The sequence below is a fragment of the Penicillium crustosum genome (genome assembly GCF_028827405.1).
Source record: "Penicillium crustosum strain IBT 35664 chromosome Unknown utg000001l_segment0_segment0, whole genome shotgun sequence".
Classification (NCBI taxonomy): domain Eukaryota; kingdom Fungi; phylum Ascomycota; class Eurotiomycetes; order Eurotiales; family Aspergillaceae; genus Penicillium; species Penicillium crustosum.
In genome coordinates, this window is record NW_026623122.1 from 4,449,758 (window position 1) to 4,474,615 (window position 24,858).

The 24,858-nt window shown below is 49.0% G+C and overlaps 10 protein-coding genes across 10 annotated transcripts; 5 read left to right on the forward strand and 5 right to left on the reverse strand.

Moving 5' to 3' along the window:
• Positions 1-428: 428 nt before the first annotated feature.
• On the forward strand, positions 429-1,097 carry N7487_001662 (Zn(II)2Cys6 transcription factor domain-containing protein; the record flags this gene model as incomplete). Its single annotated transcript, XM_056869410.1, has 2 exons — positions 429-490; positions 548-1,097. 2 exons carry the CDS (start codon positions 429-431, stop codon positions 1,095-1,097), a joined length of 612 nt encoding a protein of 203 aa, XP_056734194.1.
• A 126-nt stretch (positions 1,098-1,223) lies between these two features.
• On the reverse strand, positions 1,224-1,984 carry N7487_001663 (uncharacterized protein; the record flags this gene model as incomplete). The annotated part of the gene is made up of 2 exons (XM_056869411.1): positions 1,224-1,424; positions 1,475-1,984. 2 exons carry the CDS (start codon positions 1,982-1,984, stop codon positions 1,224-1,226), a joined length of 711 nt encoding a protein of 236 aa, XP_056734195.1.
• Positions 1,985-4,093: 2,109 nt separating this feature from the next.
• On the forward strand, positions 4,094-5,979 carry N7487_001664 (fungal specific transcription factor domain-containing protein; the record flags this gene model as incomplete). Its single annotated transcript, XM_056869412.1, has 5 exons — positions 4,094-4,129; positions 4,183-4,811; positions 4,872-5,033; positions 5,085-5,627; positions 5,697-5,979. The coding sequence occupies 5 exons, from the start codon at positions 4,094-4,096 to the stop codon at positions 5,977-5,979; spliced, it is 1,653 nt and encodes a 550-aa protein (XP_056734196.1).
• Positions 5,980-6,867: 888 nt separating this feature from the next.
• On the reverse strand, positions 6,868-10,156 carry N7487_001665 (uncharacterized protein; the record flags this gene model as incomplete). Its single annotated transcript, XM_056869413.1, has 3 exons — positions 6,868-8,026; positions 8,083-9,493; positions 9,565-10,156. The coding sequence occupies 3 exons, from the start codon at positions 10,154-10,156 to the stop codon at positions 6,868-6,870; spliced, it is 3,162 nt and encodes a 1,053-aa protein (XP_056734197.1).
• Positions 10,157-10,836: 680 nt separating this feature from the next.
• Positions 10,837-12,644, forward strand: N7487_001666 (uncharacterized protein; the record flags this gene model as incomplete). Its single annotated transcript, XM_056869414.1, has 4 exons — positions 10,837-11,065; positions 11,120-11,389; positions 11,443-12,116; positions 12,180-12,644. 4 exons carry the CDS (start codon positions 10,837-10,839, stop codon positions 12,642-12,644), a joined length of 1,638 nt encoding a protein of 545 aa, XP_056734198.1.
• Positions 12,645-13,195: 551 nt separating this feature from the next.
• Positions 13,196-16,743, reverse strand: N7487_001667 (uncharacterized protein; the record flags this gene model as incomplete). Its single annotated transcript, XM_056869415.1, has 2 exons — positions 13,196-15,700; positions 15,760-16,743. The coding sequence occupies 2 exons, from the start codon at positions 16,741-16,743 to the stop codon at positions 13,196-13,198; spliced, it is 3,489 nt and encodes a 1,162-aa protein (XP_056734199.1).
• Positions 16,744-17,581: 838 nt separating this feature from the next.
• N7487_001668 (uncharacterized protein) lies at positions 17,582-18,726 on the reverse strand (the record flags this gene model as incomplete). The annotated part of the gene is made up of 4 exons (XM_056869416.1): positions 17,582-17,683; positions 17,737-17,951; positions 18,000-18,099; positions 18,148-18,726. 4 exons carry the CDS (start codon positions 18,724-18,726, stop codon positions 17,582-17,584), a joined length of 996 nt encoding a protein of 331 aa, XP_056734200.1.
• Positions 18,727-18,980: 254 nt separating this feature from the next.
• N7487_001669 (DUF3723 domain-containing protein) lies at positions 18,981-22,731 on the forward strand (the record flags this gene model as incomplete). Its single annotated transcript, XM_056869417.1, has 3 exons — positions 18,981-19,398; positions 19,449-19,741; positions 19,792-22,731. The coding sequence occupies 3 exons, from the start codon at positions 18,981-18,983 to the stop codon at positions 22,729-22,731; spliced, it is 3,651 nt and encodes a 1,216-aa protein (XP_056734201.1).
• An 841-nt stretch (positions 22,732-23,572) lies between these two features.
• On the forward strand, positions 23,573-24,325 carry N7487_001670 (uncharacterized protein; the record flags this gene model as incomplete). Its single annotated transcript, XM_056869418.1, has 2 exons — positions 23,573-23,592; positions 23,641-24,325. The coding sequence occupies 2 exons, from the start codon at positions 23,573-23,575 to the stop codon at positions 24,323-24,325; spliced, it is 705 nt and encodes a 234-aa protein (XP_056734202.1).
• A 131-nt stretch (positions 24,326-24,456) lies between these two features.
• Positions 24,457-24,826, reverse strand: N7487_001671 (uncharacterized protein; the record flags this gene model as incomplete). Its single annotated transcript, XM_056869419.1, has 2 exons — positions 24,457-24,558; positions 24,605-24,826. The coding sequence occupies 2 exons, from the start codon at positions 24,824-24,826 to the stop codon at positions 24,457-24,459; spliced, it is 324 nt and encodes a 107-aa protein (XP_056734203.1).
• Between the last annotated feature and the right edge of the window lie 32 nt (positions 24,827-24,858).

Below are 24,858 nucleotides of genomic sequence, written 5' to 3' on the forward strand. Positions count from 1 at the left end.
GATAAACGGACCCCAACGAGCCATGAACATCACATCACAGTGAGCCCAGTGAGCTTTCTATCTTGGTCTCACTGCCAGATGTCACATTTTACTAGCAGTCTACCTTGTAGGATTTAGGTAAGGGCCGTGCCTGTCAAACGGTGCTTCCTATCCACCCATGTATTTTGGGCTGTTGGGAAATCCCGCCAGGACCCGGCGCATGGCCTGATGAAAGTCCAAGGAATCCCGGACCGAAGACCATGAAGTCAGAAAGTATTTGCCTGTTAAAGACCGGTGGGTTTAGCTGGTATAAAGCAATGGGGCAATTGGGCTTCACGCGGGGGCAGTGCATCGGCTCATGCACGGCCCAGAGTATGCGCCAGTACAAGACCAGCTTTCCGACCGAGGCGTTCATGAGAAAGCTATCGAGAGGATATTGGATATTGATCATGGCTTCTCCAAGTGATCGTGTGCCGACGGCCAGGTCTCGGAATGGTTGCATTACCTGCAAGTGAGTTCCTGGTGTGTCCTCCCGTTAGGGCTTGCTATTAACCATAAGGCACTGCAGGACCCGCCGCGTCAAATGCGACGAGACGAGACCTACTTGCCGCAGGTGCGAGAATGCAGGAAGAAGGTGTGATGGCTATGGAGATGGTTTGGATTCAGGGTCTCCTGAGGGTGCCTCGTCAAATAGCCTCCGGGTAGTACAGCACGTCCCCGGTATCTCGAAGCCAACTCGCATGTGGAAGACCCCCCAGTCGCCGGACCTCATCAGCGAGGATGAGTATCGCTCTCTGGAATTCTTCCACCAGAATACAACCCAGGCGTTCACCGCAGATATCGGCGTTCTGCTACTTCGCGTGGCGTACCACCAGCCCATTTTGAGGAGCATCGCCGTCGCCTTGGGCTCTCTCCATCGGTCCTTTGTCCTCCATGGGAGAGGCCCTCTGGCAAACAGCACCGACGCGCAATTTATGCTGCTTCACTACAATAGAGCCATACGAGAGTTGGTGTCAATACAGCCTGAGACAGCGCAGCGAGACGAAACGTTCCTGATTGCCTGTATCTTCTTCTTCTGCTTCGAGTGCCTTCGAGGCGAGTACAAGAACGCCGTGTGACCAGCGGGTTTACCCAGTCTTTGACTGTCCCCAGCTCATTGGCCAAATCCTTGTTGTTCATCTTGGTAGCAACGAGTTTCGATTCTTTGAAAACTTTTTGACGAGACCGATTAACACCAGAAGGGTTCATTCAGTATAGGTAGACTTACCTTTATTCCACATCGGTGACATAGAGAGGGAAAAGCCCAGGCTAATGATATCCAAGATTATATTGTCAACACTAAGACCCTCCTCTTTCAAAGGGGCAAAGGTCCCAAGCATATCCGAAAGCTGCTCGGAAACAGCATTACTGCCCGCGGTGATAGCGCTATTAATTCCCAAGTATTGCTGAGTACGTTTATTAGCACTATTGTTTCATGAAAGTAAGAATGACTTACACGCTCAAGCCAGATCATGGAGAGTACAATCATGTACCCAGCAGGGTGGTTAAACTCATCACACTTGACTTGGAGGTTGGAGCAGCCATCATTATCGGCTAGGTTCTCGCAAAACAGGGTTTCCGTATATTCGAAAAACGAGCCGAGTGACTGGGAGAATTGCGTTCCGCCGTCATTACCCTTGGTGTTCCAATTGTCTACCGCAGCATTCCATGCATCTTCGACTTTGAGCTGCTCCCACCGCTCCAAGGGGTCCATGTCACTGTCAGTTGCAGCAGGAAGAGAGCAGTTCATACCGTCCCAGTCGGGGGCAACAAGGCCATAGAGCCATTGGTACACAATAGGTGGAGGGGTCGATGGAAAGGACGGTGTAGTGCTAGTTGGAGCGGTGACCGGAGTGCTGGCTGAAGAACTGGCTATACATGTACTATGTCCCGGCAGCGTAGCTTCTGCGAGGACAGCCAGGCCGCCGTACAAAATAAAGCATAGAATGCGGCGACTGAGTTCCATAGTGTAATCCCCGTCTGGGCAGTGATAACTATGAAAGGCTTGGAACTTGACATCTCATGGCATCAAGCTGCCCTTTATATATGCATCTTGCTTGACAATATAATTATACAGAATATACGATGTTTGCCCTTGGCCACTTGCACGGGCGGGACTACATACCTACGGGGCCACTAACGCAGGAACCACCGTAAGCCAATGTAAGCCAACACGGTCAACGATCCAGTACGACGAAAAGCTTCACACACGTGCTCTCTTTTGCTGAGAAAGCAATACCCAGCACATTGGCTTTGTGCTAACGATCTCGGAGTTCCGGAAATTGCAGACATGATTAGGCCCCCACGTGCGGCCATGAAATTTATACTATCATGATGCTATGTCCCGTGGTCAACAGCCGCTTAAGCTACTTGGTATGTGAATCACTCTTTAGTCGAGAGCTTAGCGTGGCTTAGCAGTTAGGTATCCAATTATATTGCCGGGGTAAGCATGTGCACGCCTTCAGAATAGGCACCAGGTAGGTATGCTGTTTTGCCCGCCCTACCATACCTTTCTGAACAGGCCCCGCCTGGTCGAAAGACGAAGGGCAATAGCTTCCTGCTTTACAGGAGTAAAGCAACGGCATCCCGTGCCTGCAGGGCCTTGTCAGGAGATACGAAAGGCATCATCGCGGAAAGCCCTAAGCCAGCTACGAGCATGTTGCCACGGCCAAGGCTGACTATAATATGAGACCTAGCCCTAGACTTGGCCAGGTATCATACCAGTGTCCACCAGGTATATACTAATTGTAAAGCCTAGATTAATTATTAACTTGTTATTTAAAGCTAGTTCTTTGATCCCTACTAGCCGCCGCCAGTCGTTCGACGTACAGCTCCAGCTCTGCTGCGCACCTGTTTCTGCCCTTCGCTCCAATCAATAGCTTCAATCGCACAATCCACAGCAGCCGGTACGTAATACTAGACTCTCGATGGTTTGAATATTCAAATGGTAGACTTGCTTGGAAAGCCACTCAACTCTTGTTTATATCTTCTACGCACCTTCCAACCTTCACCTTGCTCTCAACCTTCTTCACAGAGAAGCCGATCTGTGATGTATCTTTCAAGACCGCAAATCAAAGCCCTTGGGTATGAGACCTTTGCAAGGGTGGCCGGGCTACTTAACTTTTATGGATGGCTGGCTGTTTCCAGGTATGATAATGGGTTCCTGCGTAATAGATCCTGCCAACAACCAAGATATCTGCTGTTCTTTTTCTCCCTCAATTTTTGTCGTGTTTACTGCTTGCCCACTTTGCACGTTGTGGGCCTAAATATAACATAGCCGGCCCCCTCCACTGCGGCGTGTTGCCTCTCACCTACCACATATGTCAATCCGCCATCGTACCGCTAGACCTTATTTATATAAGCCCTTTATAATCAGCTAAGCTTAAGTTAGAATGTAGAGACCTAACCACCAACTGAACAACAACCTAGAGGACTACATAGCTATCCAAGTCCTCATGTAGATTCCCAATTGGGAGCATCTAACCTGTAGGATAGGATCAATATACTGGTCAATATATCTAATCTACCAGGTCGATAGTTTATACAGTGCTGGATGCCGATTAGTCATTCGGAGGGTGAGAGGCCCTATCGTGGTCACATGATTCACGCCACTGCGACTTTTCCACCCGAGTCTTCGCCGCCTACACTATTAATTCGCTCAATTGCTGTCAATAGAAGCTCATTGTCGAAGCTGATCAAGAATTCAGTCACGGGGAATCCCCTTAATACCAGCGTCCTGGCTCGAAATGAAGAGATTCAGGGCGGCTCGAGCGGTCCGTGTCCCCATTCCTCGGGAGACACCAAGACTAATACAACCCAACCCAACAGTGCGACTCATGCCGCCACCGCAAGACAAGGCTAGTCATGTCACATGTTATTTTGTAGTACACGGCGATTGACAAGATTGACAGATGTGACGCTCGGGATCCCTGTGGGCCCTGCGTGAGCTTGAACCAAATGTGTTCATATGGAACAGAAGCTACATCGTAAGTGACTTGTTGCCATGCTGATGATCGGCAATTGACATGAGATCAGAAGGGGGAAAAGCGAAATGATCTTGGATACGGTCTTGCGGATGGAAGCTTCCATTGATGAACTTAAGGGCATGGTCGTATGTAACGAATGGCGCAACGCTATTTCTCACTCGCTGATTACATATTTCAGGCTATGGGCTCCGGTTCAAGTGTGACGAGTGACATTCAGGCAGATACAACGTCTTCCTGTCCGACAATTACCCGGGTTTCTCAGGATGCACGCCATCATCCAGGGGGCCGCACAACTATGGACCCCACTGAAAGCGCGGTGCTTTCATCAGGACATCTCTCCTCAGCAGAGTCTCTTTTGAAGTGGAACATGTTTAGTGATCACCCTTCAATATTGGAGGAGGCACAGTCCTCATTTTTGTCGCTCGAGTACGGACGACCGTCATTTCCAAGCAAACTCTATGGCATAGTCCCCAGCGCGGGCTTGTCAGATGTCAAAAATATGGTAGGTGTATTCCAACGGACGTATAACTTTTGGTTCCCTACCATCAGCTTGGACGAGCTGGAATCCCTGCAATTGAGGATATGGCAAGAGAATTTGGAGCCTAGCTGCCAATCGTGTCTCGCATTGTTGGTCATGGCTTTGGGCTGCGTCGGCGCGTCCGTGATAGACGAAGAGGACAGTTCTGAAAGCAAGTCTCAACAGCTGAAGCTCCAAGGAGAATCATGGTTCACTGCTGCAATGAAGATGCTCCACTTAGCCCAAATTGAAATGAATATGGAAGCGTGCCAATGCCTCTTGCTGACTGGGTATGATGACATTGTTACCGGCCGAAACAGCGTGTCCAGATGAAACTGACGAATGCGTAGTCTCTACTTCTCCTTCTTGCAAAGGCCACTGCAAACGTGGTCTTATGTGAACAGCGCGGCCACCCGTTCTCGTTTCCTGCTCTCTTGCCCTCTTGACAACCCCGAGCGTGATGACCGAGAACATATCACTAGAATATTCTGGTCGTGCTTTGTATTAGAAAGGTAAGCAATGGCAATGACACCTTACCCTTATCACTGCCTGACTCGCACTAGCAACTATATCTCTGAATTGCCCTCCCTTCCGCAAAACAGCAATACTGAAATCGAATCAGTATTTGCTCTTCCGGGAAAATTCCACTCACATGAAGCTATTGAAGAGGAAGAAAAGTCCAACTTCTACTTTCTAGCATCCATTGCACTCCGTCGCCTCCTCAACCGCGCCCACTACATGCTCTATGACCGCGACAGGGGCCTTCAAATTGATTCCAATAATTTCTATTCCGTGAACCAAGAACTGGCACGCCAACTACACGACTGGTATCAAACCCTACCTCCAAGTCTGCGATTCCCCGAAGACGACAAGCCTGCAGACGACCCGCACAGCGAGTATTTGAGACAGTGGTACCTCAGCTGTCGAAGTGTCATCTATCGACCATATCTGGAGTGGGCCCTCGCTAATCCATTGTGGGATCTTAACAACAATCTGCGTGTGCTCGATGGCTGTCGGGTTGCCCTCGACACTTGCCTATTCAAATTGAGGCACCTGAAGCAGGTGCCATATACTGTCATGGTAGACGCATGGCCATGTTCGCTCTCGTAAGTCTGATTCCGGAAGACTTCGCAACTGTTGGGCATTGTTGCTGATACAACGAATTATCTTGTTAGACTCGAGACAGCGATCTTGACTCTCATGGGTGGCTTCTGTCATCCACAGCTGACAATGCAGCTTCGCCATATTCCGTTGCTAGATCTAGGGCCCCGCCTGGAGCAGCATTTGCAACGATGGATGACTATCCATGGATCCTCCGTTTCTCCCAGTATGGAGAAGGCATTGAGACTCATCATGAAAGCCCACGCGTTCTTCGAAAGCAAAAGTGCAGACTTTGCTCCTTGCGGGGAGGAGGAACAACATCTCTCTCCTGTGTCCCTTCGAATGCCTCTCAGATAGTACTTGTCAGTAAGCCATTTAGCAAAGTCCGGGAAATGTATACCACTTAGTAAACAAGACGGCACTATCAATGTGACTCGATGTGTCTCGAACTATCTCAACACAGCTCGGATTGGTGTCTAGAACTCAAGAGTTAATTGGGGCTCTATTAGTTCACGACCCGTTGTCCTTTGTCCCGGGAGTCCGGCCGGCGTTGGCCAACCTGCCTCAGATATCTCAAAACTCTATTGCCTTCAATAATGCAGAACTGACAGCGATAGATCTCTCTTGTTCAAACCCTTCTGCCTCTCAGAAGAGCCTGAAAAGCACGTATTGGAACTCTATTGCGCCGCTATTGCAACCACTCGGTCCTTACGGGGGTTATTTGAATCCGTCCGGCTCTCTAGAAGCCTTGCTATCCCGAGACTTCAGCGACTTTCAGCCTTGAAACAACCAGCAGGGACATGGTTTTGCCCTGCCTCATGAATAGTCACCAAAGCAGAAACATTCACCGTTTGGACAGTAAACGAAGTATTCAGTATAGGGTCACACAAGGAAAGCTCGTTTGTTCTTAGCGCTAGAATTGAATGGTATAAATAGGCCTTACATATTTATGTCGAATGATAATTAATGGATCCTTATTATGTTGGCCTTGTAGAGACGTTTCCACAACATAGGGCCATCCTAAATTGCCCTTTACCAACAAAGACGGACGGCTCATGTGGTATACCAGCCGAGTGTTACGACGCCAGGGATGTGTACTAGTTTGCTTCTATAGAACCTTTATAGCTGTGGACTAAGACTGAAATCTGACGAACTGGTCAGATTAAAAAGTTATGGGTGAATTAGTTAAAAAGTATACATGGGACTGCAATCTATTGAACAAACCAAGATCTAGCTTTTTAGTTCTCACGAAGATATAGGCTCCAATACCATACCAAAGGTGAGATCCTGCACCTTAACTAGATGCTCATCCATGACTCCGGGGCCACAGGCCGCACTTCCTACGCCTGCGACGTGGTCATCCAACTTCACAAATACGGCATCATCTTTTACGAGATCACAAGTGTGTCGTGCCGCCTCAACAGTCTCATCAGAGTACTGGCTAGCTGTCCAGCTCAGGCTTCCCGTTCCCCCATTCACCACTGTACTTTTTTGAGGGCTTGCACGGAAGCCCGTGCCATTGGGAGCGAGAATTTCTACCCAGGCAGTATCCATGCGGTTTCCATTCTCCTGTGGAATGTCATACACCGTCTGCAAGGACGCAATGTCATCAACATTCCACAAACCAAACTTCTGCGCAATCTTCTTGTCCGGGTACGATTCTCCAGGACCAAGTCCAAGCCAACGTGCCGCCTGCAGATCAGAGTTTGCACGAAGATTGAGACCAACCCGTGGAACAGTTGACGGTGCGGCACCCGTGGGTTGCAAGTTCATGGTGATGGATAATGAGCCGTTGGGCTTGATGGTATAACGCGCAAGACATTTCCATCCCCAAGAAAGAACCGGAGGCGAGATGAATGTCTCACTTTCGATGCAGACACTCCCATCCTCCAGTGTTGATCCGTTGAGAGAACGGAATTGGTTTGTGAGGCAGTTCACACCGAATCGCTTCCAATACGGCGCTGCCTGAGGTACGTCGTTATCTGTCGGAGGACGCCAGAAACCAGGTACCATAGCAAGCCCTGTGTCGGGACTCGGCTCGAGAATAGATCTGGAGTTGTGTGTCCATTTCCTGAGATGTCCGCGTATGCGATCGAACTCAAAGGACCAGTTGGCTCCGCTGACAGATATAGTTGTCTTGGTGGAGTTTGTTGAGAGAGCGCTCTGAGCAGAGCCCAAGCCATTGACTAGCCCTTGCTCGGTTGGCTGTGATACCAAAGCTTGTGTCCAAGCAACGGCATAAGTTCCCTCATCCCATTCGACCTTTCCTCGCTGCTCAAGGGTAATGGTCAAGTAGGCGGGGTGGACGTTGTGTTGGAATAGCTCTTCCGGGAGAGAAATTTCAGCAGATTGCCCAGCGGGCACAATGGGCAGGTCTAGCGATCCAGTTGCCAAGGTTTTTGTTCTAGGTTGAAAAGTTAGAATGTCTTCAATTTATTGAAACGAGAGTTGTGGACTCACTCCTTGTCAAATGCTTCAAGCTTGTATGAAGCTTGGAGATGATTCAGGTCCAAAAAGTTGTACCGGTTCTTCAGGGCCAAGCGCTGTCCACAGACTTCCAGCTTGACTGGCTCATAGACTCTCTTTAGCTCCAACAGGCCCGGTAGAGGCTGATGGGCACTGTTCAGGAGACCATCCATCACGAATGTTCCATCGTTCGGATAGTCATCGAAGTCACCACCGTAGGCATAAAAGCCGTCTTTCTTGCTGTTTCCTTCAACGTATAACCCATGATTGGCCCATTCCCAGATGAAACCACCCTGGAGACGCGGGATCTCGTCAAAGCATTTCTCGTATTCCGTAAGGAGGCCGGGTCCGTTGCCCATGGCATGACCGTATTCGCAGAGAATGATAGGTTTCTCAAACTCGCCATTACTCGAAACACCCTCGTTGGCTGCCAAGGATCGCAGCCGGTCGATCTCCGGGTACATGTAGCTGAACATGTCAGTGGTCTCCGCAGGCATGTCTCCCTCGTAGTGAATCAAGCGAGTGCTGTCGAAAGCGCGGGCATACTCTACCATGGACCGGTGACATGTGCCAAAGAAAGACTCATTTCCCATGGACCAGATAATAACACTAGCATGGTTCTTGTCTCGTTGAATCATTGATTGAACTCGATCCACGTACGCTTCGCGCCAGAAGGGGTTGTCTGATGTATGAGCACCACACTGCGGGAATGTCAACCCCTTGCGCTCCTCGTAGCCAAGAGATTCATCGATGTCCATTGGGCGTGAGACAGCATCATAGAAGCCATGACATTCAAGATCAGCTTCATCCATAACCCACAAGCCCAGCTCGTCGGCCATGTCGAGAAGCCGAGGATCGGGGGGATAATGGCTGCAGCGGAGCGCATTAACGTTGTGGGCTTTCATGAGAAGTAGATCTCTGCGCATGAAGTCCAGCGGCACGGCACGACCCAACAACGGGTGGTGGTCGTGTCGGTTGACTCCCCGAAGCTGAATGGCCTTTCCGTTGACGGTGATGAGACCACCCTTGCGCTCGACTTTGCGGAAGCCAATGCGCTGTGTGATAGTGAATGGCTTGTTGGATCCGCGAGGTGTCAAGAGCATCTCCACCTCATACAGATACGGCTGCTCGGCACTCCATTTCTTGGGGTTGGCAACAGGCAAGCTTAATTCCACTGTAGATGTTGCTGGCTCCACAATACACTCGGTGGAAGCAATGACGCTCCTGCTGCCGTGCACCGGGTCAATCAAATTGAGCACAACAGCGCTTGGCTCGGAGACTTGGTAGTCAATTGTTGCGAGAAGCGTCGCATTTCTGTACTCTGAATCGAGTTCAGTGCGGATAAACCAGTCATTCAAGCGGTCGTCGGCTGGCAATGCAATCAAAGTGACATCTCGGAAAATGCCTATTCTCATGATCCATATTAGCACATACCTCTGTCCTACTAAGGGTTACTTAGGGCCATTTAAGTATTACCAGAGAGCCACCACTGATCCTGGTCTTCGATATAGGTAGCGTCTGACCACTGATACACCCGCACAAAGACTTCATTGTCACCGTCCTGCAAAAACGATGTGACGTCGAATTCAGAGGCGTTTCTGCTCCCCTGCGCATACCCGACCAAGGCCTTGTTCACCCAAATGTGGTACGCGCTATCGACACCGTCGAATCGCAAACGAATCTCTGTGTTGTTGGTTTTCCACTCGGATGGCACTTGAAACTTCCGACGGTATGTCCCCGTTGGGTTCTCGGTTGGTACACATGGGGGGCACACAGGGATAGGGAACTGTGTGTTTGTATAATTTGGCTTTCCCCAACCCTGCAACTGCCAATGACCTGGCACATTGATGCTCGACCAGGCCTCGGCGGAGATATCCTCGCTAGGCTCCGGTGCCTCCGGTGGTGACCGGGACATGTTGAACTCCCAGGCTCCATTGAGAAGCAGAGATGTGCTAGGAATGTGGTAAGAACGCGCGGGAAGGGTATTTCGGCGAAAGACCGCGGGGTTCATGAAATCGGGCCGTTCGGGATCGGCCTGCAAGGCCAGCTGTTTGGCCGGAGAGCTCATGGTCCTAGAATGGGAATTTGACGGAAATAAATTCGGACTCCAGGGTCGTTGACTGAGTTGGGGCCAGCTTTGCTACCCTGCGTCCTTTATACCATATTGTTAGACTAAATGACGTCGGGGTCTGAGAAGGACCTAAGACTATCTTACAGATTTTATGGACCTGGCGGCAAAAGAGTCGTCGGTATGTACGCTCGGCATGGAGTCACCCCCGGGTCTCCAACAATCCCCGCGGGTCTATCGGAGCCGTGAATTGTGGGGTGAGTCCTGCGGGGAGAATGAGCATGTTGGGCCCAATAGAAATTCACGGGGCTACCGGCACCGCGTCAATCGGGGCCGGGCAAGACTTGCGCAGACTTTTAACCCACAAAGTTTAAAGACGGCCAATCGCCGTCTGTCCACGTGGGCTTGCGGATCTAGACGCGCACGTCCCGGAAAACTGTCATTGCCACAAGACTGTCGTGATTGGCCAAACGTAGGGCAAGGAATTTGACAGAATCCGGTTGTGCTATGGGCATCGGAGACTGTCACAAACCTACCACTTCATGTCGGCGAGGGCGAGAGAAGGAAGCCCATGATTGTGAGAATAAATAACACCCCGCAGCCATCCTTTTCCCGTTGAATTGGGTCATACTCTTTGCGGATTACCTCCCACGGCGTGGAGAACAAGACCTTTCAGCATCATGGGAGACCCTACACATCCAGACCAACTAGCGGAGAAGGAAGGTGACTGCCATGCTACGCACCAAGAACACGGGGATGGCGTCAAGGAGGGCGTCAAGGTTGAGACTGTTCACGGCTCACTGGCTCTCGACTTAGCCAGGCGGAGCGATCCCCCGAAACCGTGGAGCGTGCAGATGAGAAAGTTATATTTATTCTTGATTGTGGCATATCTTTGCTCGGCATTGAATGGTACGAGGGAAACACTCGATAGCTATGAAAAGTTAACCACTAACTGCTGTCCAGGATTCGATGGCTCGCTTATGGGTGCTCTACTTCCTATAGAGCAGTTCCGTGAAACCTTCGGCTCTGGCTTAGTCGGTTCCAAGGCCGCGTTGATTCAGGGAATGTATACCATTGGAGGTGTCTCCGCGCTGCCATTTGTCGGAATCATCCTAGATACTTGGGGTCGACGGTGTGGCATGTTTACTGGATGCTGCGCTGTCATTCTGGGTACAATTGTTGGTGGCACTGCCAACCACATGGATCAATTGCTTGCCAGTCGATTTTTCCTTGGTATGTTCCTAGTCACTACCCATTCGAATAACTCCGCTAACAGGATATCTTAGGTTGGGGATACTCCCTGGCAGGCTCCGCCGCACCTGCCTATGTCGTCGAGATGAGTCACCCTGCATACCGTGATATTCTGACTGGCTTTTACAATTGCCAGTATTTTATCGGAGCTATTGCTGCTGCTGGCGCTTGTCGTGGATGTCTGAGATTTGAAAGTTCTCTTGCATGGCGCATCCCCATTTGGTGCCAGCTGATTTCATCCGGCATTATAGTGTTGTCTGTTTGGTTCATTCCCGAGTCACCTCGCTGGCTCTATAGCCATGGCCGCAGCGAGGAAGCCTGGGATATTATTGCCAAGTACCACGGCGAGGGTTTCCGGGATAATGCCTATGTTCAACTACAGATCCGAGACTATGAAGAGGCAATCAACATGGAAGGTTCCGATAAGAACGCATGGGACTTTAGGTCTCTTGTTAGAACAAAGGCCGCGAGGTGGAGACTCATGTGTGTGGCTATTGCATCTTTTATGAGCCAATGGGCACAGGCTGGCGTTACAACCTACTATATTGGTGGGCTTTTAGCCACAGCTGGTATTACTGATACGGAGCGTGTGCTGGACGTCAACCTTGGCATCACGGTAGTTTCTGCAGGTCTAGCATATCTGGGAAGTTATTTGGGCCCAAAAATCCGCCGCAGACCTATGATGATTGGCGTGTCTATTGCTTGCGCGGTAAGTATATACGTCCCGCCCTCTGCTTTTATCAATGTTCTCCGCTAATTTTTCGATATGAAGATCGGCCTTGCGAGTTTTGCAGCCACAACCGGGGTGTACTCGGAAACATTGAACACAGACGCGGCCACTGCTTCTATTGTGTTTGTCTTCTTGATCGCCGCTTTTTACAGCTTTGGATGGACTCCTTTGCAAGCCATGTACGCTGTTGAATGTCTTGCATACGAGACTCGCGCCAAGGGAATGGCAATGTACTCTCTCTTCACTAATATCGCCTTGCTGGTAAATCAGTTCGGAGTTGGAAATGCTATCGAGGCTATTGGCTGGCACACATATATCATTCTGGCTGGCTGGAACATTGTTCAGGGAGTATTCATCTACTTCTTCGCTGTTGAAACGAATAACCGGACACTCGAAGAACTCACGGAGATCTTTGATGCACCCAATCCTCGAAAGAAGAGTACGGAAAGAAGACAGGTGTTGGTTGATGAAACTGAGAACAAGGTCGTGCAAGTTAAGAGTGCATAGATTCAACCTACTCGTTTCCAGTTCTAGGGTCAGCTCATGCATGGTGTTTGTGTGCCCACAATAATTCAGCACCTTGGCTTTCTGCCAATGATCTTGGAGTTCCAGAAATTATAGACATGATTAGACCTCTATATACAGCTATAAAATTTATACTATTATAATACTATATCTCCTAATTAAATCACTTAGGCTACTTAATATATGCCGTACTCTTTAATAAAAATCTCAATATGGCTTAGCCTCTTTAATTTTAATTATATTACTAGTAATAACTATATATATATCTCTAAAGTAGATATAAAATAGATATACTCTTTTTTAGTATATATTTTTAAACTAGTCTTACTAGATTAAAAAAATAAAGAGTAATAATCCTCGCTTATAGAAGTAAAATTAAAATATTACGGGCCTGCAGGCCTTTATCAGGAGATATAAAAGGTATCCTCGCTGAAAAACACCAGCTTTAGCCATGCTATCACAGCCGAGGCTGGACTATATTATGAGACCTGGCCCTAGTCCTGGCTACAAGTTATACTAAACAACTAAAAATCTCAACAATATAGCACAAACCAACGATGGAGGACATAGAAAAGATAGTGAGAATAAGCGAAAACAGGTAGCGGGTTGGAAACAGGAAACCTCTGGCGAATGCGCAACTGACGCATCACATCCAAGCTGAAGGAGTTGGCGACCTTTTCGATATGCTCGTCTTGAAGCACAATGACTCCCTGATAAGATCTCAGAAAGTCTTCGAGCAAGTCATTTCCGTTCTCTGCATTATCGGCTGCTGCCGACAGCACTTTATCAGTGGCAACGAAGTCGCCCCAGAGATTCTCGACGCGAAGCAGCTCGAAAATATCCCCGCCACGTTGACTATTTCTCATTGCTGCTACCACTATATCTTCGTTGGTTCTAGCACCGTGCTGAAAAAAGCTGAGAAGTGATTTTATTTCCACGGATTCCTGGGCTGCAGCGATTGCTGCGACCCTTTGAAGATTCAAGACTTCTCTCGTAGGATGTTGGAGCAATACTCTGAGATACCGAGCACTGTGCGTAGGATTCTTGACTGCAGCTATAAGAATATTCTCCGTGATCTTTGCATTCTCCTGGGCTTGATGAAGTATTACCTCAAGGATGGGGCCATTCTGCCATATATGGGGCCGATAGATCTCGCTGGTGAGAGGCTCACCCGTCCACCAGCTCGGGTTCCCCGAGATAGCTGCCAGGATGCCCTCAGAGAACCGAACTTTAGACGGATGGTAAGATAAAAGCCATTTGAGAATGTCATTGCCGAGCAGGTCATTGCGTGCAGCATGCAAAAGTACCGTGGGAGTCATTGATTCTAAAGTTGGGTCATAATCTGCGAACATTTGCATCAGAGTCCACCCGTTAACTTTATTTTTGGCAGCTGCGATCCAGGCTTTCTCGGTGAGGAACTTGCTTATGAGTGGCAATAGATGATGTACCGTAAACCAAGCCCGTTCTTGCTCATTCGATATAGCATGGAGGAAGACATTCTCCGTTAAGTGGTGGTCTTCTCGGTCAGTGGCGAGCTTCTCCAACAGGGACATAGTGGAGTCTGCGTCTCCCTTGGCCATGACGAATGCAATCGAAGCAGGGGAAAACCTGACTCTACGGTCCTTAAATAGAAGAATGCTGCTTATTAGGGGTTCCCCGTCGTTTTCGTTCGATCGGACCATGTTCTCGGTCACTGTCAGGCTGAACCCAGGAAGCTCCAGAAAGAACTGCAAAACCGAGCCTCTTCCTGCATTTCTAACAATCGAAGTCTTGATTTCCTGGCTCCTGAGTAGACTGCTACCTCCATATTCAAACACAAGTCGAAAGGCAGAAGGGCAAGAATTGGGATTCTGCAACAGCGCTATCATGACCTTTTTGGATACTGATATCCGGTACGAAGAGCAAGAGAACAGTAGCCGAAGAGTCTCGTAGCTCTCTTTAGAATTTCTTGCTGCTGCAATAAGAACGTCCTCTGTAATTGGGACCTTTCCCGGGAACCAGTCCAGGAGAAGTTGCACATTTCGCTTGCTGTTGGATGCAGCAGCCTGGGCAATGTTTTGCGTAATTCTCACGCTTTCAAGGCTGTAGTATTTGGCAATAATCGTAAAAAGGGCCTCACACTCTCTATTCGCCACGGCAGACAGGAGAATATCTTTCGTAAGCCCCATAGGGTCGTATGTGCAGTAGCGTAGCAGATATTCAAGTAAATACGCAGAGGTGTAGTACGCCGTGTTTGTGTCTTCGTTCATTTTCAGATTCTCAGCGTCCCTTTCATCATTGGGCACCTGCGGCTCAGCATACCAATATTGGCGAGGTTTAAGCACGCTCGAGTGATCAGAAGATTTACTGTCGTAGAGTTCGTCGGATTCAGGCCAACCGGGGTTGCACTCCGAGGTCTCGTCTGGTTCACCATATTCATCGTTGGTTGTTACCTCAACATGACTTGGTGCATCTGTCTGCAGGACCATAATGAGAACCCTGGGGGTAATAGTCAGATGATCCGTGTATCTTTTGAAGAATGACTTGATAATCTTCACGTTTTTTGTGGATACGATGGACACCAAGACGGATTCGTCAACTAATAGCCGATTTTCGGTGATTTTGAAGAGTTCATCTGCGATTCCAGAACCGAATATCTCGAGTATTCTTTCGATACTAGATGAGTGGATGGGGTGAACGAGCGTCCCATGTTGAAGTAACCTGCGCAGGCTCTTCACATCTGGACGTGCGCGCGGTTCGAGATGAAACCGAGGAGGAAAACCAGCAAAGGAATCCACGAGTTGTTGTGTCACGACCAGCGGCTTGTGGTAATTTTTCAGGCACAAGTCGACCATATCATAGTTCTTCGTGCGAATCACTGAGGACAACACACTTTCTGAAATCATTCCTCGACGGCCTGCTTTTTCGATCACCTCTTTCCAGTCCACAAGACTGGGATCGAGGCGACTCAGGTCGAGGTCGGTGAACTTCCAGACCATGAAGATCCAGGTTTCCTCGTCAACAATCTCAGACTTAGATTCAGGTCCAACAGGCCCCAGCTGTCCCATGGGTTAAGGTGCTGCGAAATCCTTTGCAATGCGCCACGTGTTATTTTGACATTTGGCTGTCGTAACAGCTCGAAGCTGTCAAATTGATCGAGCGCTCCCTTTATTATCATTTCTCCTGTAATTTCCAATTCCTGGGAATTCAACACTTGGAGCACAGTTTGTTTCCCAAGCCATTGCTGACTGCATGACTCCACCACTGCGCTGACCTCCTGGGATGGACGTTCACTCCTCTTGATCAAAGAGTTGAAGGTTATGGGATCAATATCCCTGATCGCCAGGTGAATTGCGGGTACAAACAACGGGTCGTAACGGAACACCTTGTAAGACAGGTACTTTGTGACTCGCAATCGGACTCTCGCTATCAAATTGGGGGTGAAGGCCGGTAACCTCCCTCTGTGTGTCTGCAGGATGAAATGAGAATGGGGGCCCAGCGTGTAGAGTTCAAAAAGCCTGAGGAGATCATCTTCGTTGAAGACGACAGAGACTCCACACTCAATCAACATAGCCACTACACGCAATACCCGATCCTGGAGAGTGACGCCAGTGAAATATATTTTCTGACTGCGATATTTAGTCACAGTGTCGGCAAAGCACGTCTCGAGCCCTGCAAAAAGGACATCCTTTGCTAATAAACCTTCCAATGCGACCGCATCGTTTTTTCGATCTGTGTCCACTATATTTCCTGATGTCTCGGACAAATGAGCAAGTAGAATATTAAAGACATTCAGACCTTGCCCCAAATTTGTGGCTGCAGCCAGCAGGACGCTCTCGGTTGGAAGGACATGGCTGCGCTGTAGAAGGATAGTGACGACGTCAGGCCCATGTTCGCCATTTGAAGCGGCAGCAGCAAGAACCTCCTCGTTAATAAGCGAGTTACTGCCGTGTCGATCGAGGAAGATTGCAATGATTATCTCGTTGAATTTTCTTGCTAGAAACGGCAATGTACTATTGGAGAACGGAATTCGATCATCAATTCTGTCGAACAGGGCAAGGACGATCGGAAAAGAGCAGTGCTCGACAATACCATCCACCATGTCGGCTCTGATACAACCAGCTAGGCGAAAGATGGGTGGTTCCCAACCTCAACTCTCTGTCTAGAATTGCTTCTTCCCACCTGATCTTTCTCCAGGGATTCTAAGGCCATAGTTATTTCTAGCAGGTGTTGAGTCAAACATATTATCTCATAATGCCATCGTCTCTCTTGCTCTTAGACCGTAGGGAACCGTGTCCCAGAGGGAGGGGCCTTTTCCAAGTCGCAATTGCTGACTCAGATTTAGCTCCAAATGACCCCCTAAGCTGAGGTTATTGGATCATATCCTACAACCAATCCTTGTCTTCTCGATACGCGCGCTGGCTGGTGGTTGCGGATGGCACCACCTTCTCGGTCCCTGTCCTTTAAATTCTTCAATAAATTCGTGATAAAGATCGTGGTCTATTAGAGGATTTCGGCCACAATGAGTCAATCACGCAGCATGTATGAAGTCTCTTATGCGGCAGCCACGTCTCATTTTAGGAATGGCGCCTCATACCCATCTCAATTTCTCAGACGACATTCCGAGCCCACGATCTCCTTCACTCGTAACTGGTAATTATTGGTTTTGTACCGTGATTTTCTGAATAGTTAGGACCTAGCCGCCATTTAAGGACCTACTAGGGAAAAATAGCATTTCTAGGTTCTTAGTTTCTTCAGTACTCAAAATTAGAGCTCTTTGCTGAAGTACACGAGCTAATAGATTACATTGTCTGGATGCACGCTTGATGCATTTACTGACAACCTTTCCGACATGATTGAAAGTTACGGGTATATGATGGAACCTTTGAAAACCATGAGCAAGCCAATACTCACAATTCCTTGAAAGATATCGTTTCCTACTATCTCTCGTAGGAATAGAACATCCTTGCAGAGACTAAAACAGACCGAGCAAGAAGCATCAACTCTCCTACCAATCGGCTTTCTTTGCGGACAAGCGGTTGCTGATAAATGTTAGTTTTATATTCGTCTACTCATGACATGTTGGCTTGGGTACCTCTTTCAAAGATTCAATAGACTTTGCTGTCGAGAGGGCGGAAAGGAACCCAAAGGCATCTGAGTCGACAGGCCAACGATCCACGTCATCTACTCCCACCATTCCATCATCTTTCACATACTTCTGCATGATTTCCATGGTAATGCAAGCGAGAGTTTTGATGTATACATTCTGTGCCTGACCCGGGGGACGTTCTACGCACATCTCCAAGCTGGCTATAGGGGATTAGAATAATCATTATGAAGGACGCAATTGCCACTTACCGATCTTGATAACGCCATCTAGGCCGAGAAGGATATTCCGGCATATCAGAGACTGGTGTTCTAATCCAGTTTCATTGAGGTAACATAAACCATTCAAAATCTGCACTGTCGTGAGCTTAAAATACTTGAAGTGTCAAGAGCCACATACCTGCCAAGTCATAGAAGCTAATTCCGCCTCCGTAGGATAGAGAGACCGACACCCCACAAGCTGCTCCAAAGTGAGCTGGAGGTCGTTGACGAGAGCGTACATGCATCCTTCATTAACGAAGCACTCTCGGGCCGTCAATACATTATCGTGGTCAAGGATATCATACAGTCGTCGCATTTTAGCCACGTCCCCTTTGGTGTACTCCCGAATGGCTACTACCTGGGACGGATGGGAACGGCGAGCTGCAATGAACACCTCACCTGCCAGATTACACCTGAGGGTCCGACGATAGGTGTCCCAGGGTGATTCCTCCCTCACGATTAACCCGAGATATGTACCTTCCTCGCACACCTGAGGTAAGCCAAAGCATTTTGGGCCTCCACTCACAACCTTTCGTGTATGTTCGCTCCGGGGAGACATTTTTCTCTTTTTTGAGTTGGAACTACTGTCCAATTGGGTGGGTGCATCAAGCTGGTGTGGCTGTTTGCTCAAGGGTGCCTCTCGTGGTGGGTTATTCGCAAGTCGTTCTTGGTAGCTCTTGAAGTCAATCGCCGTGCAGTGCTTGTCTTGTTTCGACATATTTGGACCAGATCAAGAGGTGCGGAAAGGAAATGAGGTGGAAACGTATAGTGCTTGAAGGCGAAGGCCTATTTATAATGCAATTGTATTAATGGAACTAAATCTGTTTTGGGGGCCACCCCCAGCTTTTGCAGTCACATTGGTCACCAGGACGCTGAATCAGCTAGGTGGACCCTTTCTTCTGTGAGGCCAAGACCAGTCAAATATAAACAACCGATACTCTACTGCTACGTAGATTCTGCCTCACCAGCACAATGGACGAGTCTATATACACAGATCCTGAGCTGCAGATCCTGACAGAAAGGTGTCGGACTTACCAAGGAACAGCCAAGGTTAACATCAGCCAGATTACCCCCCACCCATCCATCTCGCAACATATGAACACAAAAAATGTGGAAAGACTCTGTGAGATATTTGACAAAGAAGGTTGTCGAAGACTCGATATATACAACCACGTGAGCGCTGTTGTGTCAAGAGAGCATCTCCATGAGGCTCTTCAAGCAGGGCGAGTAAACGCCGCTGACATGATGACTGATCAACCGAGCCGCTACCCACACCTCCATTTCTCCACTGGTTCCATACAGTGCCTTCATGGTCAACATCGATTAAAGGCCGGAGAACACTATTTACCATCGATCGACCAATGGTGGACTGTTGACTTGTATTTGGATGGTAAGCCAGAAATCCACCACATGCTTTCCCGCAGTTTTGACAACCCCAAGACATTAGTCCCGATCTTCAAACAAGCCTTGTCGATGAATATTCCAACGAGAGAGTTCCAAGCGATGGTGAGATTTACCTGAAAGTTCGGCAATATCGATATGAAGCAAATTCACACTTCGAAAATCGATGGTTGGCGCGGCTGTCAGACAACAAAGCCAGGCGGCTTCGCGGACTTGAGTCTCATCCGAGCGTCCGAGCTGCTTTTGACTCGTTACTCGGCTTGCCCTCCTTGATGATACATGGAATGCAAATCGGATCTCTTCCGCAGGCTCTGGCTATTTGCTGCGACGAGGTAAGGTCGTCTGACTCTTAAAAAAACATAGATGCTGATTACGTTCGTAGGAGATAGTTCACGCGCTGACTAGGCTACGGCAATACTGGTCTTCACTCGTGGGACACGATCGTGCTAAGATGCTCAAAGTTGACCCTCATACGGTGGAAACATTGCAACTCCTGGCACCTGGAGTCTCCTCGAAGGATAGAACCACCGTGAAAGGTCTTGTACACAGTGGCGAAGTCTTTTCAAATTTCACAGCATCCGAGCGGACCTCAATTTGGAAGCGATTAAAGAGGACAGAGGGCATAATTCCATCTCTGTATACGTTTTTCAAGGATCTCTGGTACCTAGAATCATGCGCGAACTGCATCAAACGGCTTATCATACCTTCCAGATCATTCCCCACGATTAGAGGCGCCACGCGTGCGGCCTTCTTGTCTTTTGATTCCACCCATACGCAGTTCTTGATACAAACATCCGAAGCTGGGTTTCGATCTTACTCGCACTCCCAGGGGGACCCAGCGGAACTTGGATATCGACAACTATGGCTCTATGCTATGCGTCACTACCCGAAGTTATCCAAAAAGCCTCAGAAGAAAAATCCTACGGCGAAGCCTAATTGTGAGGTGGTGGAGCCTATGATACTGTATGAGATGGCTGTACTCGCAAAGAGACTTGGGTTTCAGTCGCCACAAATTGAGCAGCTCATCCAGCAGTCGCCCGATCGGCAAATTGCGCAAGATGCTCTTTTGAGAGCCCGTCGACCAGATCGTTATCGGTACAATAGGGAAGAAATTGAATCTCTGATCAACAAAGTCACCGAGTGCTTCTTGAGGGCCGTCCTTCTTGACCATAAGCTTCCAGTACAATTCGTTGGTGGAAGGGAATCCAAGAAGGAATCTCGATGTGGACATCCGCAAACCGAAGCCCAACTGCAAGATTGTCAATTCCTTTTCATCGACCAACTCCATGGTGATTCCCTCCAAAGGGAACGAAAAGCTACTTCCACTTTGGTGAGGAGCAGTGTCTACTTTACCTTCTTCAGCAAGCTGTCAATGCCCTGTGAAAATAACGACACAGCGGGTATATCTCCAACTCCAGACTTGCCAATGTCCCCGCTTTTTATTCCGAGCAATAGTTCGCCGCAAGATGAAGGAGAACGGGTTGGGTCTGCGGGTACAGGAGCCGGGCAGGATAGCAACTTAGAGCGGCAACGTTTGAAAGATGCACGCCGAGGGAGACGTCAGCAGAAGCAAGCGAAGAAGCTACAGAGGCAACAGCAACGACAGCAGCGAAGACACCGATCCTCACGTGCGGGCCGTCATTATGGCAAGGAAATCGCGCGCATTGATTCGGAAGGCAGCCGGATAGGAGAGGTAGTGGAGCCAGCATCCGAGACAGGATTTGGATTCGTTGGAAGTAGGGGTATAATAAGTCAAAATGAGCAGGGTCTTCTTCATATGGAACCAGCCGAAGCCGATGAACTGGAGCATGGCGAGATTATTGAGGGGGATCATGGTTTCAGCGACGAAGAAGAATCAGAAGATAGTCACGCTGGATTTGGGTTTGTTCCCTCGAGACCTCCCTCGCTTTCTGTTGCGTCAAGGTATACCTCCACGGAACTACAAGTATCAACGGTCTCGCACGACCAACTGTCCTTGATGCAACCCCCACAGTCACCAGGAGAGTTTCGTTTGACATCTATGGCCTCTTTACCACCACACCCAGATATGAATTCGCATGAGAGGCAACAACACCTCCTCGCCGCCGGATTTGAAGATCACGACTCTATGGCACCAACGGGCAAGGAAAACAAAATCCTCCGTCTTGCTGATGCCGAGGACGAGCAGCCGCGGGGGGGGGGCGAGGAAAACATAGCCGGGGGAGAATCTTCGATAGATGTCAATATGGAAGAGCACGCAGGCGAACAAGAGAATGAAGCGGCAGAAACAGCAGCGCAGCTTTCTTCATCCGAAGAAGTTGAAAAAGCACTGGCAATTTTAGAAGGACGTGGGGCATCGGAGATAACATCGGGCCCCTCTAGGACTGTGGGCACCAAAAGTGCGGCGCTGCGAGAGAGCGCTAAATTCAAACCATACGACCGCACGCAACAGCGCGAACAAACCCGCAAGCTATCCATTCCGCCACAGGAAACTCTGGAGCAGGATATAAACGCACTGTTACGAACGGCTGATCAGGAACAGACAGCAAGACCTGGTACTCAAATTGATTTCCTCGAAGCACAGCATCATCCTTTGTTGGAGATGAATGAAGAGCAGAGTTCATGGCCCGTGGCTAGTCAAGTTGGCCTGACTCAGGACCAGCAACAGGCACCGGAAGAAAGATCAGGCTCGGTCGAGTTAGAACCGCAGCCAGAAATTTCGAGCTCGATCGATCAAAACTCAGACCACCATGGAATAAGGAATGTCCGATCGGAACAGGAAGAACGGTCGTCTGAGTCTGTACCGCTGGACGCTTCGCCGCAGGTTCATGTTATCGCCGATGCTACGCAGAAGGACACTCTGGTAGAGCGCCCCTCGTCGTCACTACAACGAGAGTCTCCCGCGCAGACCGATACGCGCACACGGATAGAAATAACTGGGTCAGACAAGTTGCCCGAGGAACAAGACAAGTCTCGTGAGCGAGGAGAAGGAGCGAGCGATGCAGCCAAGCATCCTGCAGTGACAATCATGTTCCGTGCACGTGATGAACACGGCGACTGGAATCGCTTGGTCCACCAAATGGTGGTCGATCCATCTGACCCCTCTCCTGTTGGGCGAATGGCGTCCAAAAACGCGCGAGAACGTCAGGCAACGTTTTATGACCAGAATCTACGGCAGGTCCCACCGGGGCAGTGCTTTGATGCGGCAATTGAGGATGGCACGAACACGATATTCATGACATTCGGCGACGATCTGGTTGTGAGTGAAGAGGCGGTGAATTCGATCGCACGAGTAATTGAACCCGGTAGCGATGATGATCGGCCGACAAAACGCCGGCAGTAGGCGATAATAATGCACTTGAGATCTAGATCAAAATACTTGTATCCCATATAGACCGTAGTCAGAAGACCGAGGACCCTTATGGTCACTGAGCCAGGGTGGCCGCCAGTTGACAGCTATAAAGCCCACCTAGACTAGGAGCCGTGGACGTACGTCCAAAGTGGGTCCACGTCCACTGTCTTCCATCGGTGGCCTCGAATCAACTGTGCTAGGTCACAGTGCCTAAAGCCAAAGCCTTCCCACCACAGCTTCCCAACCACGGACCCACATCTCCAGACTCAAAGCCCGCTTGGACGCAGATCCACAGATCCATTACATGACTGGCCTTAAGGCACTGGATTTGTGTCTTTGTCGGCCTGGGGACAACATAGGCCAGAAAACACTCTTCCTCCATCTATGGAAGCGCCATGTCCAGCTTTTTAGTTGAATCCGTCGTAAAGCTCATCTAGCCTCGATTTCTTGGTAAACGTCCCTAAAGGGGCTCTTGAACCCTCCAGTTTGATACTGAAGGTAGGACTGGATACGGGCGAGCCTCTCACACCAAGATCAATCTCAACCTCTACCCAAGATACCCCTTTTCCAGCTAGCAAATGACGCAGGTAGCGGGGCTGGGCGTTCCAGTGGGGTCAAGGAGACCATGAAAGAAAGATGATCAAATTCGTGGGCCTTGCTCCAGGACGCTGACTCAGCGTCCTGGAGCAATCACATTGAGGTAGCATGTAGACGACACATTTCTTGTTAGCCACTGATCAATTATTTAAACTCATGCTGCTCACTTCTTCTGATGCTCCTGTATATAGTGCTGCCTCGAGTTTAATTGATAACACCGACGAAATATCTCGTTATGATTCAAGTACGGCCAGAGTAAGTACGCTTTCCTTTCCTCTGGAGGCGTTATCTAAAAACACCCAGTCAATTTATCTCCCCCCTCGCATACCTGGAGGTTGGCCCCAACGGGAAGAAATTCGCTGCGCCCAGCGGGATAATCCAAAGCCTCCGGTGTCGTTACAAAAGTTCGCCCGAAATAATATATGTGGTTGACGACGATGTTGAGGATATCTTTGGCCATATTCTTCAGTACCTTCACAGTGGGGACTACTCTGTCCTTATTCCAGCAGCCGATAAATCGAGTCATGCTTCATGCGAAGATGAAATCGATATTGCAACGCAGGATCTGCTTCCCTTGAAAGAAAATTATTTTGCGAGTCATGAAGATATCCAGGTGAAGACCGACAATTCGATATCTTTGCCACATTGTGGGGATGGAAACCACCTGTGCAAACATCCCAAGACACTGCTGGTGCATGCTCGTTTGTATGACTTCGCTACTAGACATGGATTGGACCAACTTGGAAATGTGAGTTTCAACAAGCTTTACTGGACTCTCTCGGAATATCCGTTAGATTCAGAACAAGCGGACGCAATCGTCGAGCTTTTACGGGTTGCCAATGGAATAGGCACCATCTATGCGCTAATGATTCACTATGTATCGTTCCACCTAAAGACTTTCATACGTTGTTCCAGTTTTCTCTCGTTCTTGGAAGAAAACCATCATGTCAGCTTCCACTTGTTCAATCTCTTATGTGATTCCCTGTGAGCCTTTATTCTTCATAGAAGGGCCTAGAGCGCTGAAAGTATCCTGGGATATTGAGATGAGATCACGTGCCCCTGGGTACGCAAGCCAGTCTTAGCAAGACACACCCGGGGAATTAATTTCAGTTATAGTATTTAAGCTAGAAGATCTGCCTCGCTTGGTTTCCTTATAATACCTTCTTCAGCCTTCCCCAGGTCTTGATCCATGATTAAAAATGGGGTCGGATAATAGGAGGCCTAGAAAAGTTAGCATTGGTCATGTGACTCGTTTCTGCCTGCATACTAGTTGCGACCCAAGAAATCCCCAAAATCCCGAGGCATCCGCCGATAGGATAAACACTTGGCCCGTTTCTCGAAGGCGAATCCCGACGCAGACGTCTGCTTCACACAACCTACTATATTCGCGTGCCTTTTTCATCAAATTGGATTTGCGACGACCTTGTTTTTGACGCATTGATTTTCTTTTCGAAGAAGAGCCATTTGAACGAGGGCCTGTAGTCGCCATCTGCTAGTCTGTAGCCTAAAATATGCCTCGGG